This window comes from Lactuca virosa, chromosome 2, assembly GCF_052849685.1.
Source record: "Lactuca virosa cultivar CGN04683 chromosome 2, Lactuca_virosa_CGN04683_v6, whole genome shotgun sequence".
Taxonomy (NCBI): domain Eukaryota; kingdom Viridiplantae; phylum Streptophyta; class Magnoliopsida; order Asterales; family Asteraceae; genus Lactuca; species Lactuca virosa.
The window spans coordinates 192,206,877-192,227,473 of NC_136427.1; the positions used below are offsets into that span (position 1 = coordinate 192,206,877).

Genomic DNA, 20,597 nt, shown 5'->3' on the forward strand with positions numbered 1-20,597 from the left:
TTCTCTTGTGTGTACAATCGAGCAGGCGCCTTCCCGATATCATGAAAAGTACCTGAAACACATATCACATAACACGGTACGCACGAAGCTTAGTGAGTTCCCCAAAATACCACACACATCTCAATAGCCTCTCATGGCTATACTCAGATAACACCCTCCGGTCAATGTGTCTCAGTGGGACCCTCCAGTCCCAAACTCGGGTGGACCCTCCGGTCCTAACTCAAGAAGCTCATAATAATAGTACTCAACATAAATCACAAAGACATAATGCAGAATATCACAATACATAGATAAGCACATAAGACATCTCAATCACACAAGGATACCACTCATGGTAAGTATAGTGAGAAGACTCACCTCGAAAGCTAACAAGTAATAATCTCGCACACGGAAATCTTGAACTAGCCTCCGCCTATCACATAGGATAAATATCTCTAATGAATACTCTATTCATACCCAATACCAAAAGGTTGCCATCTCTTTCTCTTTCTAACTCTTGGACTGGGTAAAAGACCATTTTACCCCTTCATGGTCTCCATTACTCATGTATGACCAAACCCTAAAGTCAACAGAAGTCAAACTCGAGTCAACAGTCCATGTTTGACTCGACTCGCCGAGTGCATCTATGTGACTCGTCGAGTCCCCTTGTTTATTCTGTCATATTGTGAAAGTCCACCTTGACTCGTCGAGTTGTCTCGCCAACTCGTTGAATCACCCATGTCCAGAGTCATCGGGGAAAAACCCCAGCCGACTCGTCGAGTCAGCTCATAGACTCGACGAGTCCTTTAAATATGATTTCTCATTTAGACGATTCAAGGCAGCTCTACTACTCCAAACACTAGATCTAGCACCCTAAGACTCCATTGTCGCGTAAAGCTTCAATCTTTACGTTCATGAATGGTAGTTTTGCTCCAACATACCAAAACATGCTCTCACAATGTGTTAAGCACAATATCCTTCATATGGGTGAATAAAGTTGGGACCTTTAGACTCTAGGGACCTCACAAGGTCCAGATCTGAGGTCTAAACCTCAAGACAACTCTGTAAGCTCGAAATCCCAAATAAAGGTGGCATAAGCCCTAACCTTCCAAAATCAAGAGATCTAACCATAAGAATGATAAAGGTATGAACTTTTCACCTTTTACAGAAGATATTGGATGACAAGCAACATATCTAACAACCTCTTCGTTTTCCTTGCTTGAATTCCTTCTCTTCCCCTCCACAGATGCACCAAAATACACAATATAAGCTCAACATTCTCTCTTTTAGCTCAAAAAGGTGACTAGGGTTTCTCTCAGTGAAGTTAGGCAACTCATGAGCCGCAAATGAGGCTATAAGTTCCCTTATATAGGCCCTAAACCTGGGGATTTAGGGTTTCACTACACAGCACCTACTCGGTGAGTCGGCTCTCCGACTCGTCGAGTCCGCTCATTAAACCCACGCAGTCAACTCGACTCTACTCGACGAGTTGGACTCACAACTCATCGAGTCACTCAATAAACCCCAAAATAAACATACCATTAATATACCTAGGATTCCGGATGTTACAACATATCTGATAATATATGATGATACAGAGTAAACCTGAATTAATTAAGAGAGATATTAGGTAGTATCTCCTTATGAGTACGAGTGAGATATACACGGAGGGTCGAACTTTAGGATTTTTCATTGATCCAAGAGCATGGATTAGACATAGTCATTTGTCCTTAGTCCGAGAGTATGGAGAGGACATAGTTATTTGTCATTAATCCGGGAGCATGGATTAGACATAGTCAATTGTCCCTAGTCCGAGAGTATGGAATTGGCATAGTTATTGATCCGAGAGCATGGATTAGACATAGTCAATTGTCCCTAATCCGAGACTATGGAATGGGCATAGTTATTGATCCGAGAGAATGGATTAGATATAATTGATCCTGGAGTATGGACTAGGTAAAGAGGTTAATTTTAGATCCGAGAGTATAGACTGTGTCGTTGTGAGGATCGACGGGGTGGGATAAAATTGCTTATATGAGGTGAAATTGTATATGTTGTGAGTTCTAAAACATATATATATATATATATATATATATATATATATATATATATATATATATATATATATATATATATATATATATATATATATATAATATAATATAATATAATATAACATTGTGGGATTGAAATCCCTATGTACTCACTAGGTTTCCCAACCTGACTCACTCAGTTTAATTGTATGATAGGTATTGATACAAAGCTACTTTACACCGAGAGATTAAAGGAGATGTAGATCACTAGTGTAAATGAATGTAAGGTCTGTTTATGCTTATGTTTCTGTATTGATGATGACATCCCAAAGTTTTAATATAAACAAAATACATTTCTTCGGAAATGCTTTGATAATATATTTATCATGTTTTTCTGGGAACAAATTTCGCAATATTATTCTTTAAAAAGGATACTCTGATTTTCAAATAAGCATAAATAAAATTTTTAAAATGACCGCGAATTTTGGGATGTCACAGAAAGAACCCTAAAAATTTGTGGGCTTGGGTTACAACCGGCCTCACGACGTGAGTATTATATTGTCGTGTTATGACTCTCATTTCCACGTGTCATGTTGTAACCTCCTCATGGTCACGTCGTGACACCAATTTTCCCCAAAAGTCATGCCCTTGACTCCTTGACGCCTTAAACCGATCCGTTCGGGAAACTGGGTGTTATAATTTTCCCCGACTTAAATTATATTTCACCCTCAAAATCATCTCTCGCTTCCACTCTCGAAGTAACCCCTTGGTCCAAAAACCCCGCAACAAGCCCTGTAGAGAGTCAAACGGAACAACAACGGTTCAGCTCATTCCAACCCATAATCAGATATCACTTTTAGGGCCCTTAACTGAAAAACCGAATTATTTACAAGTCGAAACTAACCAATTACTCCCACGATTGCAATCATGGTAATATCAAAACTCATGTGACACTCAGGCTCCCAAAATAGCGTCAGGCGTACAGTTGTCTGTCAAAATTATCAAAAGTCTGATAACCACCTACACCACCAGCTTCCTGGTATTCTCAACCAGTGTAACACTATCCCTATGTCAATGTAAGAGTTAGGGAAGTCATTTAAAACCGAAAAACCGAACCGGAAACGGAATCGGACAGGAACCGGAATTGTTAGAACCGGAATATATATAACCGGTTCCGGTTCTGGGTTTAAAAATTGGCTTTATCTGGGTAATCCGGGTTTGGGTCCATCAGGTCTGGGCAAACCGAGTCTGAAAACCGGAATCGGTGTTAGGAACCGAAACCAGTTTTAGGGGGCAAAATCGGTTTCTGTGAAACATTTAAAACATGCATATCTCATTCGTTTCAAGTCGGATTGACATACAGTTTTTTCCAACATGTATCTTAGAGTTTATAGATGATTTTAGACTATAAATTTGTCATTTTTAGTTTCATATTCATTGACTTACAGTCCCCCAAAGTCGAGATATCAAAACTGGAAGTTTTTAGTTTTTTAGATTCTTGGTATTTTGTGAAAATATTAAAACATGCATATCTAATTCGTTAGAAGTCATATTGACATGCGGTTTTTTCCAACTTGTAGTTTAGAGTTTCAACATGATTTTAGACTATAATTTTGTCGTTTTGGTCTAATATTCAATGACTTACAGTCACCCCAAGTCGGGATATCAAAGCTGAAAATTTTCAACTTTTCAACTATTTGTTTTTGTACTTTGAATTTTGTGAAAACGTTAACACGTGCATATCTCATTCGTTTAAAGTCGGATTGACATTCAGTTTTTTCTTGAGTGTAGTTTAGACTTTGTACATGATTTTAGAATATAATTTTGTCAAATTTGGTTTCATATTCAATTATTTATAGTCCCCCGAAGTCGGGATATCAATATGAAAATTTTTAAAGTTCAACCGACTAAGTAATAAGTAATTACCAAAAATTTTTGGTTTTTTCGGGTTTTCCGGTTCTAAACCCACTTTATCCGGTTCCAACCTACCCACTTTGATGTTTCCGGGTTTTCCGGTTCTAGACCCACTTTACCGGGTACCGTACCCGGAATCGAACTGAAACCGATTCTTATATACCGATTCTACAAAATCTCGTTAACCGATTCTGGGTTTTCCGAGCCCGGGTCCATCGGGTTCGGGTTTGGACCCACTTCATCCCTACTAAGAGCTATGGGTTATCAGCAACCCTAGGACTATCAACATACTTGGAGTTATCAACAACTATAAGATTACTTACACAACCACCAATTACTAAGACTTAGCTAGTCTTAGTATGCACACTACTATGACATATGCAACATATGGAGAAAGCTCATACGAAATATCATCATAAAACAAACACAAGTTCACTAATAAGAATCAAAATAATGAGCTGCTAATATACCACCATGACTTCTCCAACAAGTCAACACCCTACAATTGTCCGACTCAACCTGTCGGTCACCAAGCCACCAATGACAACACTATACTGCACAACGACCGTCTATGCCACAAGACTAACAAACCAACACATAGGTCTCTGCTATACAACTGTCGACCTCACTCTCAAAAGTGAAATCCATGATAGCTCACGACACTCCGTGACACCATTAAGCCATTGGGATGAAAAGCTCACGAATCCTCACCGTTATTTCCATCATCCAACCACAAACATGACGACTCCCGACCAATATCTCATAGAATGTATAGAAACCAAGGTTTAACATCCCACAAAAATTCAAGAGACTAATAGTCAGTGGCGGAGCTACCTAGTAGCCAGGGGTAGCACGGGCTACCCCTCAAAATCATCCGAGAAATATAAAAAAAATATTACAGAGGCGCTACTACTAGTGCTACTCCTAAGATTTTGACGAGGAAGATGAGGAATCAAACGGGCCATTGCCAGCACCGAATCCCTCCTCCATATCTAAATGGTAAGAACCTTTTCCTTTTGTCCTTATGCTTCTGAATCTTTGTGTGCTCCTGAATGTTTTTGGACGACAAGTATCTTAAATTTAGGGTTTATGGTCTGAAAGTTCCAGTTCCTTGAAGATGAGAATTGTTTGAAGTTTACAAATCAAGTCTCTTTCTAGTAACAAATTTGATCAGGCATTGAGATTTGAGACAAAGATTCAAAAACAGTTCTTCAACAGATCATATGTCTGGTAACAATAAAACCTCGATTCTAGTTGTTTCTTTTTTGTACTTTGTTGAAAAGTTATCCTTTAAACTGTTGTACTTCTTCAAGAGTGTTTACTACTTACAAGTTGATCATAAAAATCTTGTATTTCTCTTTCTAATGTAATGGGTCTAGCTTCAAATGAAGTTATGAAGTCTTTGAATTTTGCATTCCAAGTGTTTGTGAAAAGTCTTGCTTTGGAATTCAGAAGAATCTCACAAATTATAAGTATATTCTTGATTGTTGTCAATTCTGCATAACTAAATTAGAATTTTGACACAAAATTGATTGTATTTTTTTATTTAACTTCAAATCAAAACTGAATTGTGTATGTATACAGGTGATTCATTGAGTGTATGTTATGGTCTAAAGGTACAAATGCACTCTTAGTAAGTACTACTAATCTAACCCCATCTTATAAGCTTTTTCCCTATTAAATTTTATATCGTCTATTTGATCTTTTGGGGTTCCATTATGTTGTTAGATTAATTGTTTGATGCTCAAGTGGAACTGTTCATGTTTAACAGACCTGGCCCTATAATTTGTCATTAAGATCATAAGGGAAAACCACATCAGAAATGTTTAGTGTGTTAGGAAGCTAGCTATAATGTCCTAGTATGCTAATTTGTTTGAAAAATATAGGATATGGGAGGTGTTATTTTTCGCCATTATGATCTTTTGAAGATGTAGGTTGTGCAGGATCCCATAAAATGTGTAATTTTTGTGGTTAATTACTTAATTTGGTATTACTTTTTAAATTTTATCGGGAAAAAATATGTGCTACCCCTAACGGAAATTTCTGGCTCCGCCCCTGCTAATAGTTGTTGTCTTTGCTACCAAAGGATAATAAAAGTGTTAGGCTAATTCAAAACAACATGACATTAGTTCATTTGCATATATTTTGAGGGTTTCTTTTATATTTAATGCATGCCTAACTTTTTGCAATTTCTCGTCATTTTTTCCTTCCAATTTGCCAAGTATGTTGCCATTTTCTTACATATAGCAATTAAATAGTGTCCCATTTATGGTGTTTTCAAGTCTACATGATATTTAGTATGTTATTTTTATCAAGTTGTTTTAACTATTTTTCATACATACCCTTCTAGCTCACTTTTTTGGACCACGTGTTACTAAAGTTAATAGCATTTTGTTGATAGTTATTTGTTGAATTTTTAATTTTCTGCTTATATGTCACTTTGTATTTGGATTTTAAATGATGTATGTTTAATTTGGATTTTATGTGACAGTTTGGATTTTTATAATTATTATTTCGAACACAATAGACAACATATTTTATTATTCAAAAAAATAATCAAACATCATAAACTGAGATGTGGATCCCATTAGAATATTTAACCCAATCAATTTCTAATCCAATTAATTCTATCTCAGTCAGCAACTATCAAACGATATTTTTGACTAGTTGGCCATAATTCAAAAAATAAATAAAATTGTTATTTTTAATTTTATATTAGAAAATAGTTATTTTAATAATATTCCTATATTTTATTTGTAGTTTTATTTATTTTCTATGAAAAAATAAAATACATTAATGTCGCAACGGTCAATCGATCGTCTACTCTACTGAGAGGCGGATTTCCCGATGTGAAGTGAACCTAATTTACCTATATATACCTAATTACTCACTCATCGTTCCCTCCGCCGATTCTTCTCAAAATCTCATTCCTTCTCAACCCGATCGGAATCGAATCATATATGGCGGCCTTCACCGGAGTATCCTCCAGCAGTCTGATCGCTCCTCGTGAGCTTTCACGTCAATGCTTGGTATATCTGTTTATCTCTATTAGTCTCTCTGTTTGATCTGAATACATTCTTTTGCTCTTAATTGATTTTCAATTCACCTTTTTGTTGGTTCGACCATTGATTGAAGCTGTAATTGTCACTGTCCTTCTATGGTAGCCGTAGAATCGTAGATGTATTCAATTTATCTTCGTATTGCTTAAGTCCCAAATTACGATACAATCGACTGCTGAACTGACCTTTTATTAGGATCTGGATTCATTTCCACATGAAAACACTAAAAAGCTGAAGCTTCTACTAGTCTTGTTTTTAAGCTATGTGATTATGGCAGAAATTTGTTTAAGAAATGAAAACTTACAACAACTGTTTGCAAGTTTAGTTCTTTTTATTTGGGATATAGCGATCAGATCGTGCTTATTATATGTTTTACCTTCGAATTTCTATCCAGTTTAGGTTTCACTTAATTCCAGAAAGAGAAAGGAGAGCTAGGGTTTAAGTAATCGGGCTTTTGTGCATAAAATTTCGTTGATTCAAAGTCTTTGAAAAACTTTTGATAAGTCCATTGAACTCAATTCAGAAAAGCACTCTCTTTAACCGAAAAGTTTTTTTTTCTTTCTTTCAAATTTGCATGTTTGGCCATTAGTAATCATCAGAACAACAAGAAAGTGAAAACCATTTCTACTAATTCAGATTTTAAACTAACAATTTCTACCTTTAACAATCTATTATAGGCACCAACCAAGATCTCTGGTCTGAAATTGGTTTCCTTTTCCAATTCTGGAAGAACCAATCTTCCATTGTCATTCCGCCGCCTTCAGGTTTCATGTGCTGTAAGTAATCCTCCCCATTTTACCCTTCTGTTTCCATTCATATGAACATGCATGAATAAAACTCAATACCCACATATTTTTTCTACAGGCCAAGCCAGAAACAGTTGAAAAAGTTTGTGACATTGTTAGAAAACAACTCGCTCTAAAAGATGACATTTCAGTTTCTGGTGAATCAAAGTTCGCTGCCCTAGGAGCTGATTCACTTGACACGGTATAGTATTCATACTACCTATTCTGTTCTGTCATGTCAAAGTGGAATTGACTATTTTACCCTTTTTACAGGTGGAGATTGTGATGGGGCTTGAGGAGGCGTTTGGTATCACTGTAGAAGAGGAGAATGCACAGAGCATTGCTACTGTTCAAGATGCAGCTGATCTTATTGAGAAGCTTTGTGAGAAAAGTGCCTAATCAGTGAATCAGTTTTAAGGATTAGGGAGATTTCTGTCTATTGGTTTCTTGTTTTTGTTTCCTTCAAATGTTTGTGTCGTGTTTGTTTTTAGTTTGGTATGTTGGCATTTGGATATTAGAATGGTGTTTCTAAACAACTCTGTTTGTGTATGTTTGAGGTTCGTCGTGACTATTAATTTATTAAGACTATCTTCAAAGTATAAATTAAAACAGTCTGTTTGGTTATGGGTCGGATGGGTTGGGTGATGGGCCTAGGTTAAAGGGCATCTTGGGTCAAATATGGAACCGAAGGCCCATTTTTAAATAAATTAGAATAACATTCTGTAAATGAAGGCTCGTTTAGAGTCTTTTTTTTGGAACAGAGCTTTTAACCTTTGGAGGTGATAATTAATGTCAACAAATTTCCTTATATAACGCTTTTTTCATGTGATTTTTTTCCTTAAAAGAATATTATTATTTTTTTGAGTAAATTACACGAATCGTCCCTGATACCGGTGTCAAAATACACGTTTAGTCACGATCCCTCGTTAGTTTAAACCTTCCACGTTTCATTCCTCTGAACATAAAAAACCAACCATTTTGCCGTTATTTATTTATTATTTGATTTATTTCTTAATTATTAATTATTAATTTATTAAAAAAATTGTTTAATTAAATATATATCTCTTTATCATTTCCAAAACCAACACCCCCTCCACCACCCGGTACCGTCGACAACCACCACCACTATTGGATTCAAAGTTTTTTTGGGTTTGCCGGATATTTTCTGGTTTTAAAATAATCTCCGTAAATAAAGATTCAAAGTGTCCGGTAAAAGAAATCGAGAAAATCTCCATTAAAAGGAAATCAAAGAATAAACCTTCATACTCCACCACCACTATCTCAGATCTGCATTTAGATCTGAAACACGATGGATATGTTCCTCATAATCGGTGATATGAAGATGCTTCGGGGGTTGATCAAAGAAGAGAGTAGTGGTAGTTTAGTTAAAGAAGGAAGCAGATCTGAAGATTCTTTAGATCTGCATTTAGAGAGAAGGAGACCAGAGAAGAAGAAGATTAAGATCGGAGACTAAGTAGAATCAGCGTCAGATTCCGGCAACCACCTGTGTAATCAGCTTCTCCTCGTTCTTCTTCGATATACAACTTATTGACACATCCGATCGAAAATCCTAAGAGATCGTTGGCATCTGTGACAAAACCCTAGCTGTTGTCGATGGCGGCTGCGAAGCTTGATCTGTCAAAACCCTAGCCGACGTCGTTCTGGAGATGGTGATGGATGCAGGGACGGTTGGCGGCGACGCTCTGAGACGGTTGCTTTGTAATCGGTGGCAACATACAGGTGAACAATCGTGATATTCGCGAACGTGGTTGAATGTAAAACGATGGTTGCTCTGGAGATGATGATGGAAGCAGAAAGAGGGTTCGCCGGAGAGCCACCGGTGGTGGCTTAAGGAGGAATGGTTTTAGGGTTTTTGAAAATTTTAAAGAATAGATACAGTAAAGGGAAGGTGGGGTGGGTGGGGAGGCGGGGTTGGGTATGAAGTATTTTTATTTTTTTTAATTAATAATATTAATAATAACATAAATTAATTGGAAAAGAAATACATAAGGGGCATTATGGTCATTTCATATATGGCGTGTACTAAAATCGCAACAAAATTGCATATCGGGGACGAAGCGTGCTCGTTTTAAACAAACGAGGGACGGTCCGAGTTAATTTTTAAAAATAGGGACTAAACGTGCATTTTGACACCTGCATGAAGGACAATTAGTGTAATTTACTCTATTTTTTTCTTCCTGATTTGGTCATTTTAGCACGTTTAGGAGTAGTCTTTGGGCTTTTGACAAAATAAAATTCAAAAAAAGCCGGCACTTTTGTTAACTAACTTTATGTGGCTTATATTTCTCATGTTTTCTTGCTCACAATGTTTATTGTGTTTTTATTAGTAATTTTTAACAATAAAACATGTAGAAAAACATTTTATTTTTTTTAAACAAAGAAAAAAATGTGTTTAATTAACGGTGACAAAATACATATTAAAATTTATTTGGAAGATGCTAAAAGATTATAGTAGGTGAAGAACTTATTTAGTTTAGTTTGGTGGGAGAAACATGAAAGCTTAGATTAGATCTAAACATAGATTGGTATCCAAAAGTTGTCTTTCTATCTCATTATTAAAACGATCTAAGTTTGGTCCGGAACCGGTCACATTCTAGTACAAAGGAAATTAAACATAGAACCGAATCGAACCAATATGAATCGCATATGGGTATTTTGTTCGGTTCTCAAATCCTTGAATTTCCATTTTCTGTTTTCGGTTTTTTTTGGTTCCAGAATCCGAAAATCTAAAATACAAAGTTAATTTAGACTGATGTTGTTCATCTGCTACAATCTCCATCCTCCGAGCATCTTGCAAATAGATTTAATATGCATTTTGCCAACAAGAATTAGATATAGTAGTTTTTCTTTTTGTTTCGAACAAATCAAATATTTCCTTTAGATTCTAATGTATGTTGAACATTATAAATAGCAAAAGAATAACATGAGAATTATGAGTCAAAACAAAAAAGTTTGTTCAAATGAAACAAAAATTGATTCTCAAAGGAATACAATAATATTATTATCGATCAAATCACTTTTAAATTTGAAAATTTTATAACATGGAAAGCATGAAAGTTGAAATTAGATTAAAAAAGAACTTTTTAAATGTAAGGGTATTTTGGGAAAAAAAATTGAAAGTTTATTTCGGAATTTTTTTTGATGGTTTTTATAAAAATTAAAATCTAAAACTGGAGAATCACTGATAAATTTGCTAAAAGAGTTGAACAAAAAGAAAAAACAAACCTTTAAAATAAGATGTCTTTTATGATATTAAACCATAACGAAATAAGTTAAACCGTTTATTCAAAGCTTTTTTTATTATAATAATATAGTTTTTTGATAATATTTAAAACATTAATTATTTATAAACTTCAAAAGAATTGAGCAAGAAAAATACTCGGTTAACTCGACCCAAGCTGATGATTTTTTCGATGAACTTCTAAAAATATAGAGGATTCCGATTGCCGACATCTTGACATTAGACACCATGTATTTATAAAAACTCTTTTAACTTTTTATATAACTTTTTATGCACGATATACAAATATGCATAACATGTGACATCGAGAGATCAAAACACGAGATATTGCAGACAAATTGACAGCTGCAAAGAAGGGCCCCAAGGGAATTGTATCGATGTATGTTTACTTATAAAAACTTTTTAACTTTTTATTTACCTTGTTGAAATATTGATATGCTAATAAGTTGTCATCTTGCTCCCTTATTATACTTTAAACTTACATTTGTTTTTATAATTTTACTTTTTATTATTATATTTTCGTAACTAACTGTCATTTGTATTTGGAGTATGACTGTATGAGTATTGTATGAGATACATTTTCAAACTTTATTATTATTTATTTTTATTATTTTCTTAACATACATTTTCAACTTTTATTTTCATCCGTCTTCTTCATACATAATTGTTTTCGATTTTTATTTTTATATTTTTGTGGTCCAATGGATAGGATACAATCGTCACGGACTCACAGTGCTATGTATGGATTGTTAACATTTGTAAATCACATTCTACATACAAATTGAAAGAAGTTATCATGCATACTAAAGTTACGTTTTTGGTCTCTTACGTAATTTGTTTTTATATATTTTTTGTTTTTATTAAGGGCAAACGAGTTCTGGCCACAACACGCGATGTGGCTTAAATACTAGTTTAAATAAGTTTGAACTTATCAGATAATAAGACTATGATGTATGCATTTAACGGGAGGTTTTTATATCTATGTGGCCCCCGACCACAACCACAAGGTCCACAACCCCTAACCTATATGAATACTAACACCTGCCTTAAATTCAAGATGATATTCGAGAAGCCAACTTTAATTTGGAAGAGGTAGTCGAGCTCTTTTACTTGATGAATCTCATAAATCAATCTATATGATGCATCCCGGTAGTATGAAAATATATAAGGAATTGGAACTTTGTATTGGTGGTCGACTATGATAATCACAATTGCAACATATATGGAAAAAGATCTCATGTGTTTGATGGTTAAGGCCGAACATTAAAAGGCTTATGGAAGATAATATCAATCGTTGGAAATTCCGATGCATAAATAGATGGCCATGGATTTTGTGATGAGATTGTCGAGAGCTTCTAAAGGAAATGATGTTGTGTGGCTTACTGTGAGTCAATCGACCAAAAGTTATTGTTTTCTTGAGATCAATGAATCGTTCTCGTTGGAGAGGTAAGGTTGATTGCGTTACATGTGAAGGGAATTGTAAGAGGACATAGTGTTATGCTGATGTTGACAAGGTTTGCATAAGGAATTAGGCACAAGATTAATATTGATGTTGGGCACAAGCAAACAAATGGTCAAAATGAACACACAATCCAAACACTCGAGGATATGTCATGATCATGTACTCTTGACTTTAGTGGAGTGTGGGATAAGCATTTTCCTTTGATCAAGTTTGCTTATAATAATATTTACTCCCCGAATATGAAAATGGTAGCATATAAGGCAATTTATGGGTGCAGATTACAAACACTGACTTGTTGGTTAGGCGAGAAACCTTTTGTTGGTCCATGTATTAGGCAAGAACAGTGGATAAATTAAGTAAAGTTGATGTTTCATGTTTAGATTTATGAGCTAAATATTATTAGGGGGGAGGGGGGGTATAACATCCTCTTTTTTTTTTTTTTTTTTTTTTTTTAATGAAAACAAACTATATTGTATTTTAGTTTTTATTCCCCTTGTTAGAAGTTTATGGTTCTAACCCAAACTTATAAGATGCTATTTAATCTAATCGTGTGGATTTATAGATGTTGTAGAGTTAAATGTACAAACCTTTGATGCATGTTAAAGATGAATGGAATGATACATAAGTATTACTGGCCATTTAATTGGTCACTAAAATCCATCGAGAAATATGTAATGTGTTGGATGCATGGAGCGTATGGTTTGGATATTTAGATTTTTTTATTAGTTTGGACCAAAAACAAATTATTATTTAGAATTTTGGATTGTATTTATTAAAAATACGAAAACCAAACAGCATAAAAAATCTACATATTTATTTGCTTATCGGAAAATCTTCAAAAAATCCGAACATTCCTGTTCTCATGTACGTATAATCCCTACTCTTAACAAAAAAAAAAATGACAAAAGACGGGTAATTTATTCAACTTTGGGAAATTTCCCAGTTATTCTAATTTTTTTGAACAACTAAATTTTATAAAGAGTACTAGCAAAACACTAGAAAATTATGAAAGGATTTGACAACCAATAACCCATCTAAAATAAACTTTAGAATTTCTATAAACAAACCAATTAAATGAAAAATCAACTATGTTATCAAAAATCATCTCTCTTCTCGTTATTTCCTCAGCGAAAATCATATTGTTTTGAAATCTTCAAATCATCCAAAGCCACACTACAATAACTGCCTCAATTGCAGCTTGTTTCTTAGACCTACCGGGAATGGCATCGACCCGAACAAACAATTCAAGCAAAGACAGCCAATCATGCATCACCATATCACGTCATTAGAAAACTTTTCTCCATATGCCAGACGCTAGTTCACAAAAAAGAAAAAGATGGTCTAGTCTTTCTACCACATTCGTTCAAGCTGGACACGATAAAGAAGAAACCACCACCCCTTTGTGACTCAACTTCCACCAAGTCAGTAAAACTCGCCATACAAAAATATTGACCTTCTTCAAGACAAAACGAATCCATCTAGCAGGTATGTCAGTGGCCGGAAGCGTAACATTATCAATATATTTTCTAGTCATACATACACACATTAATATCTTCCATGTCCTCCAAATTTCATTTCCAACTATCACTAGCGTTTGAGATCTGAAAATCGCAAATGAGGCGGATAAGTTCATCAAATCGAGTATGACCAATCCCACCCCTTATATGTCGAACCAAGCCCAATTACAACCATCTACCGGGTGATCATGAATTGTGCACTCTTTGAAATATTCAAATTGAAAGAGTCTTTGGAACCAAATCCTCATAGCAATATTACCAAGCTAAATATTAAACCAAAATCTCGTATTCCTACCATCTCCTACACTCTTTCTAAGAGAATACAAAGTTACCCCAATTTTTTTATGGAACAACAAATTTTATTAGAAAATGTTAGCAAAGAGCTAACGAGAACAAACCAAACACCAATCCAAACATCATACCAAAAAGAGCGAATGCTTTATTAAATCTAATCTTCAAAGGGACATCACCAATCCAAATATCATCCCAAAAGAAGTTCGAGAATCATATACAACCTTCTTAACACAAAGAGCCATCAAGTAAATCCCTTGATCCCGCAAACAATTCAATTTGATCCGGTCATCTATGGTGGCCTTAAAATAAGTAAACATGTATGTGAGTTAATATATAGGGTTTTTTTTTTTTTTTTTTTTTTTTTTTTTTTTTTTACGAGTGTTCCGCATTGTAGGAGGGTTTTTTATAGAGGTCTCTTTCAAAGTCATTAACTAACTTGAAGGTAAACTACATCGAATCATCCATGTGATTAAAAAAACAGTTTTACAACCTTTTGGTAAATATTTAAAAAAAATACAAGAGAGTGGTAAATACTTTTCTAAAATATGTAGATTCAATTATATGTTATCGTGCAAGTTGAGCAATAGGGACAATCATGGCTTGTGGACTAAAATGTAACACGTGAAGGAATCTTTTCCCACATGTAAACAAACTCATACAAAAGTGGACATTTATCAATCACAAATTCTTTGAAGTTTTTCATTTCTTTATATATATATATATATATATATATATATATATATATATATATATATATATATATATATATATATATATATATAATAAAAGTTATGGTAATCTCCTATTGTCAAGTATTTAGTTAATTTCTATTTTAGATATAGCATAATTATCACCGTTAAGATAGCCTAATGGTGATAAGAAAAAGTATTCCATAAAAAATGACTTAAAAAAATCAATAATAATGTCAAGATCAATCGGTGTCGTGATGAGTCACCAGAGGCTTAAAGTTCAAGCCACTAGGTAAATACTAAATAGTTCAAAAAAGAGATTGAACTTATCTATTGACTATTGGTTTTTTCCCCTTTAACATATAAATATAAAAAAGAAATAGTAAACGACATCATCTCGCAGTTCATGTTAACCCATCACAAATTGTATATAAAAAATCAACGAGAGAATACTAACATAATTCTGAATGTAATATGGTTTAAATGAAATTTAACTTCGCTCTCATCGCGAAGACTAAATATATATTGATTAATTATATGGTCGCCGAAATAGTCGAAGCAAAAATTATTTTAAAAATACATACATTAACATTAAATCAGTGACGAATCAACAAATTTGAAAAGTAACATTTTTATGAATTTAAATTATATAATTATAACTGAACATTAAAATTTCATAATAATTTTCTTAATATAAAAGATTAAATATCAACATCCCATCTATTTAAAGTCTCTTTTACTCCTTTCCCCTCACCTCTATCTTTCTCATCATTCTTTTCCCTCTATATATATATTCCCCTAAACACAAAGCCATCATACATGTCGAGAGTGCATGCTTCTAGTTCTAGTCATTATCTAAATATGAGGAATGGGAATGGAAGCACGAGTTGTTGTTTTTGGGATAGGGTAACTTGCAACGAGTACATAGATGGCCTAATTAGCCTCGAATGAAGCTATGGTATGCTCACAATTATCATCCACATCATCTGCTTTCTAACCCATAACCATTAATCCTCTTGATTTGTCTTTATATCTATTTATCATACAAGAATCAAACATCATGTTTTCAACCATCTTTTTCGAAATTGCACTCTTTGTATATATAAAGTATAAACACCCTTCATAGGTCCATTTCGTATGTCTGTTTTCCTTCGGTTTTAACCATTTATCTTAATCTCTCATTTTGACAAACTTAGATCTTGGAGGACCTTGATTTGTGGTGATCAAAAGATCAAGAAATGTTAAACAAGAGAGGTAAGATTAGTGGGTAAACAGAATATACGTACGTCATATATAACTATGAAAGGGTCTTTCTTCTTTTTCGTAAGAGTGTGATTTTATGGAAGATTGTAAATACTAACTATGAAGTTTGGTTGTATGGATGATATGATACGTTTGAGCTTACCACAACTCAGGTCGATACTGATTGCAATCTTAGTGGACTAGTTGCAAGTGACTCCATCCCATGAACAACAATTTGAATTTGTGCCCCTGATCCGTCATATTCGATTAATCTTACAACATTATTTGGATCCAAAGTCTAAACGTATATGTTGATATCCGTATTAAGTTTAAAAAAAAACGCATGATCCTATTTGATATTATTATTTGTTTTAATTTATCTTGATTTTTTTTTTTTAAAAAAGTAAATAATGGTAACAATGACATGTGGATCTAGGGTGGTCGGTAATTGATAGTTGCACATCCTTGTAAATTAATTGAGCTTTCATCAAACTATTTTTTATATTTAATTTTATTTAATATTTTATTAATTAATTTTTTATATTTAATTATTTTTTTAGTTTTTATAATCAATTAAATTTTGATATTTTATGCTAATATATATATATATATATATATATATATATATATATATATATATATATATATATATATATATAATTTAATAGTTTAAATAAAGAGTTAAAACCACTAGTCAAAGTTACAACATTATTCTTCTAATATTCTTTCTATTTTCACAAATTATCTTTTATTTTTATTCTAATTTCTTTCAATATTTGCTTAAATTAGCTCTTAAATTAATAACTTAACCCATCCGATCCTTGTTAATGTAATTTAACTATATGTCTATGCTTGACACTCTTATTTTATTTATTTTAAACATTATATATATATATATATATATATATATATATATATATATATATATATATATATATATATATATAGAAAAAAAATTCAATAGAGAATCATTATTAATCAAGTAACCAAGGAACCAATCAAAAACGTTGGAATTTAAAGCGATCAACAGCAAAAGTAAGGGTTGTAAACTTATATAATGGACGCACATGTACCGGATTATAACAAAACTCATTTCATTTTTTTCATTTAAAATTTTTTTTAGGCCAAGTTTTTTATCGAAAAAAAAACCGAATATACCATTGTTCACGATTTTTCGTCCTCTTTCCATAGAGATCCATGATGATATATATAAAAAACGAACTTTTTTTTTCGAAAAAAACCCACTTAATTTTCTTAGTTTTTTCAATATTTAAGTTTATTTTTATCAAAAAAAAAAACTAATTATACCAAAAATATTAATTTTTTGTACTCTATTAATAAACATCAGCACCGATTAAAAAAATAACCATCGAACAGTGTAGATTTACACTGTGAATCTAAACTATAAATATTTCAATTTTTAACATTCACAATATGAAAAATCTCGAACAGTTCAGATTCACATTGTGAATCTGAATTACTATTATGCACACTGTGAATCTGAGAAGATTCACAAAAAAAAAAAAAAACCTCGATCAGTGTAGATTCACACTGTGAATCTAAACTGTAAATATTTCAAATTTTAACATTTACAATGTGAAAAAGCTCCGATCAGTTCAGATTCACACTGTGAATCTGACTTATTATTATGCACACTGTGAATCTGACGAGGTTCACAATGTGAATCTGAACAGGTTCACAATGTGAATCTGAACTGAAATATCGTTTTTTTTTAAACATGAATATGAATCTATGTTTAAAAAGTACAAAAAATATGAATTTTGATATATTTATTAATTTTTTTTATATAAAAAAATATAACTTAACTTTTTTCATCAAAGAAAATGAAGTGAGTTTTTTTCGAAAAAAAGTTCGTTTTTTATATATCATCATGGATCTCTATGGAAACAGGACGAAAAATCGTGAACAACGATATATTCGGTTTTTTTTTTCGATAAAAAACATGGCCTAAAAAAAATTTAAACGAAAAAAAGTGTTAGGTTTTTTTGTAAAGGGTGGATTTTTTGGTATAATCCGGTGTGTGTGCGTCCAATGTAAAAGTGTACATCTATTTCCTTGGCCGTTGATCGTTATGATTTCCGACGCTGACGATTGGTTCCTTGGTTCCTTGGTTAATTATGGTTCTCTATTGAACCTCACCCTATATATATATATATATATATATATATATATATATATATATATATATATATATATATATATATAGAGAGAGAGAGAGAGAGAGAGAGCTAGGTTCAAATGTTTAAACTAATTATTGTGTTATTGTATGCATAAATGTGGGACAATCAAAATTAAATAATTAAATAAATAAATAAGGGTAATTTAGTAATTTGTTTAATAACTTCCAAAAATAATCCCTATAATCATGGTATTGACTTATATTAAATCTCGTTCCCCTCTTTATCTAAAACCCGATTCTGAAAACCCTAAATTGAGCAATTGATGGAAACGATATTTAAACGCAGTACAGGTCTCTCGGTCTCGTCGAGCTCGAAATCCTCCAGCGCAGCGGCACTCCGGTCGACACCAGCGACCCTTTGTGGGGTTGCCCTTCATCGTCTTCTTCATAGATCGAGAGAGGGAAGAATCAAATGATCAAGCATCGAACAGAGGTGGTGTTGGTGGTGGTATTTGATGTTTCGCGGATTCAATTTGATCAGTCCTTCTCATGCTTTTCGATTCTGTAATGTCAAAGGTGATTACAATCATTTTCTCAATCTCTTATTTATTATAGTTATAGTAATTATAGGTGGGGGAATGTTAATTTCAGTGATTTATTTGATATTTCGCGGATTCAATTTGAGCAGAAATGTCTAAAGGCTTTAATTATTTCAGAGATACCGTTAGCAATCAGTTTCAGCAACTTGTGTTATGTGTTTTAATTCATTTGCACTTGACAATTTCTTGATATTGTGGTTCCCTAAAGTTGTTATCAATCTTTTCGCTATACACAAAAATTAGCCTGTTGACTTTGTAATATGTTGATCAGTCCTTGGTTGAGTGGTACAACAGTTAAGCCATTTTTTTGAACCGAGGCTATGATATAATCATGAGTTCCACTTTCCATTTCCATGTCTCGCACTTGATGCTCGTCATTAGTCTTCTTATCTTAAGTGTTTTCTCCTGTTATTTGTATGTTTTTGTGTTTCGGTTTGCTGAGACTGAGATTGGATTTAGGTAGTATGATGAAGCAGTTTTATTATGGAAATCCTAGTTAATTGTGAAATCTTTTATTTGTTCTTACCAGATTCAGGGATGTCTCATCGTGCTTGCCAAGAAAAACAAAGAGCATTTAAAAGGCAAAAGGTATATAGTGTATATCTCTTTTGTTTAGTTGGTATCATGTTGTCAAATCATCTGTTTTATTGTTGTTTTGAACTAAAGATGTCATTTTTTTTATTATCATACTCTTTGAAGCCTACCAATGTTGAGGACCAAATTACCCCTCTTGATAGTACCCCAGTTAAACATGGTATGGGAAAAGGTTTGATCAGTCAAGAAAACAACCTGTCACGGTCTGTCTTCTTTTCTAGATATTGTTCTTGTTTCTTCTAGCATGACAACTGACAGTGTCAGTGATTCATTTACAGAGGAGGTTAGTGAACAATTTTTTTTTTGCCATTTTTAAACAATTTTCATCATGGTTTTGTTTAAATTTTATTTCTCTTTAATGGGTTTTGCGTGACTTTATTTTGGTTTGCTTCTTTGTGCTTGAATTTTATCTTATATTGTTGGTTTATAATGATCAAGTGTTGAATACCATTATTTTTGTAGGTACGAAACGAGAGATATCAAAGCAAAACATGATACATATGAAACTTACAACATTCTACTGGAATGAAATCTTAAATTCTGATTATGTCAGAATAGAATCTTGATGAAGATCAACATTGTATGGAATGAAGATGACCAATGTCCACCGATCTTCCAAAAAGAATGAATTATTCTACCAGAATAATATACAATATAATGAAAAAAAATGTAATAGTATATTCTGGTAGAATGATTTATATATTGTGTTTTTTTGTTATTAATAAGTGTAACATTCTCACAGAATAGTATATATATATTTTTTTCTTTTCTAAGAATGTAATGAATTTTTTTTAACTTGTATCCAAAATTTTGTTATTCTTCAAGAAGTTCATTAAATCAAAATATATATTATGTCAGAATGTGTATTTTTGTATGGTTTGATCATATTTGTTATTTTTCAATATATTGATAAAAATATTCCGTTAGAATTTTCGAATTAGGAGAATTATTACACATACAATCAGATTTGTAAAATTAATAGAATCTATTTTCCTTAAAATATGCAATTTTCCTTTTTTAAAATTATG

The 20,597-nt window shown here is 32.9% G+C and overlaps 1 protein-coding gene and 1 long non-coding RNA gene across 7 annotated transcripts; both read left to right on the forward strand.

Annotated features, from left to right (window-relative positions):
- Positions 1 to 6,787: 6,787 nt before the first annotated feature.
- Positions 6,788 to 8,394, forward strand: LOC145159919 (acyl carrier protein 1, chloroplastic-like). The gene is made up of 4 exons (XM_079078975.1): positions 6,788 to 6,955; positions 7,663 to 7,761; positions 7,850 to 7,972; positions 8,044 to 8,394. The coding sequence occupies exons 1-4, from the start codon at positions 6,887 to 6,889 to the stop codon at positions 8,167 to 8,169; spliced, it is 417 nt and encodes a 138-aa protein (XP_078935101.1). The 5' UTR covers positions 6,788 to 6,886; the 3' UTR covers positions 8,170 to 8,394.
- A 7,338-nt stretch (positions 8,395 to 15,732) lies between these two features.
- On the forward strand, positions 15,733 to 20,345 carry LOC145159920 (uncharacterized). Of its 6 annotated transcripts, none has more exons than XR_013737963.1 (6): positions 15,733 to 15,952; positions 16,191 to 16,248; positions 18,723 to 18,952; positions 19,505 to 19,563; positions 19,675 to 19,852; positions 20,032 to 20,345. It is a non-coding gene; the product is annotated as an uncharacterized LOC145159920 (long non-coding RNA). The 6 variants fall into 6 exon arrangements; XR_013737962.1 differs by having other exon boundaries at positions 18,728 to 18,952; XR_013737959.1 differs by having other exon boundaries at positions 15,734 to 16,248.
- The last annotated feature ends 252 nt before the right edge of the window (positions 20,346 to 20,597 follow it).

What these genes read in the sequence shown, in the direction of transcription:
- LOC145159919 (XM_079078975.1), top strand. Translation starts at nt 6,887, where the DNA reads ATGGCGGCCTTCACCGGAGTATCCTCCAGCAGTCTGATCGCTCCTCGT. An exon ending in AGCTTTCACGTCAATGCTTG is followed by an intron (nt 6,956 to 7,662) that starts GTATATCTGTTT and finishes AATCTATTATAG; the next exon opens with GCACCAACCAAGATCTCTGG. An exon ending in GCCTTCAGGTTTCATGTGCT is followed by an intron (nt 7,762 to 7,849) that starts GTAAGTAATCCT and finishes TTTTTTCTACAG; the next exon opens with GCCAAGCCAGAAACAGTTGA.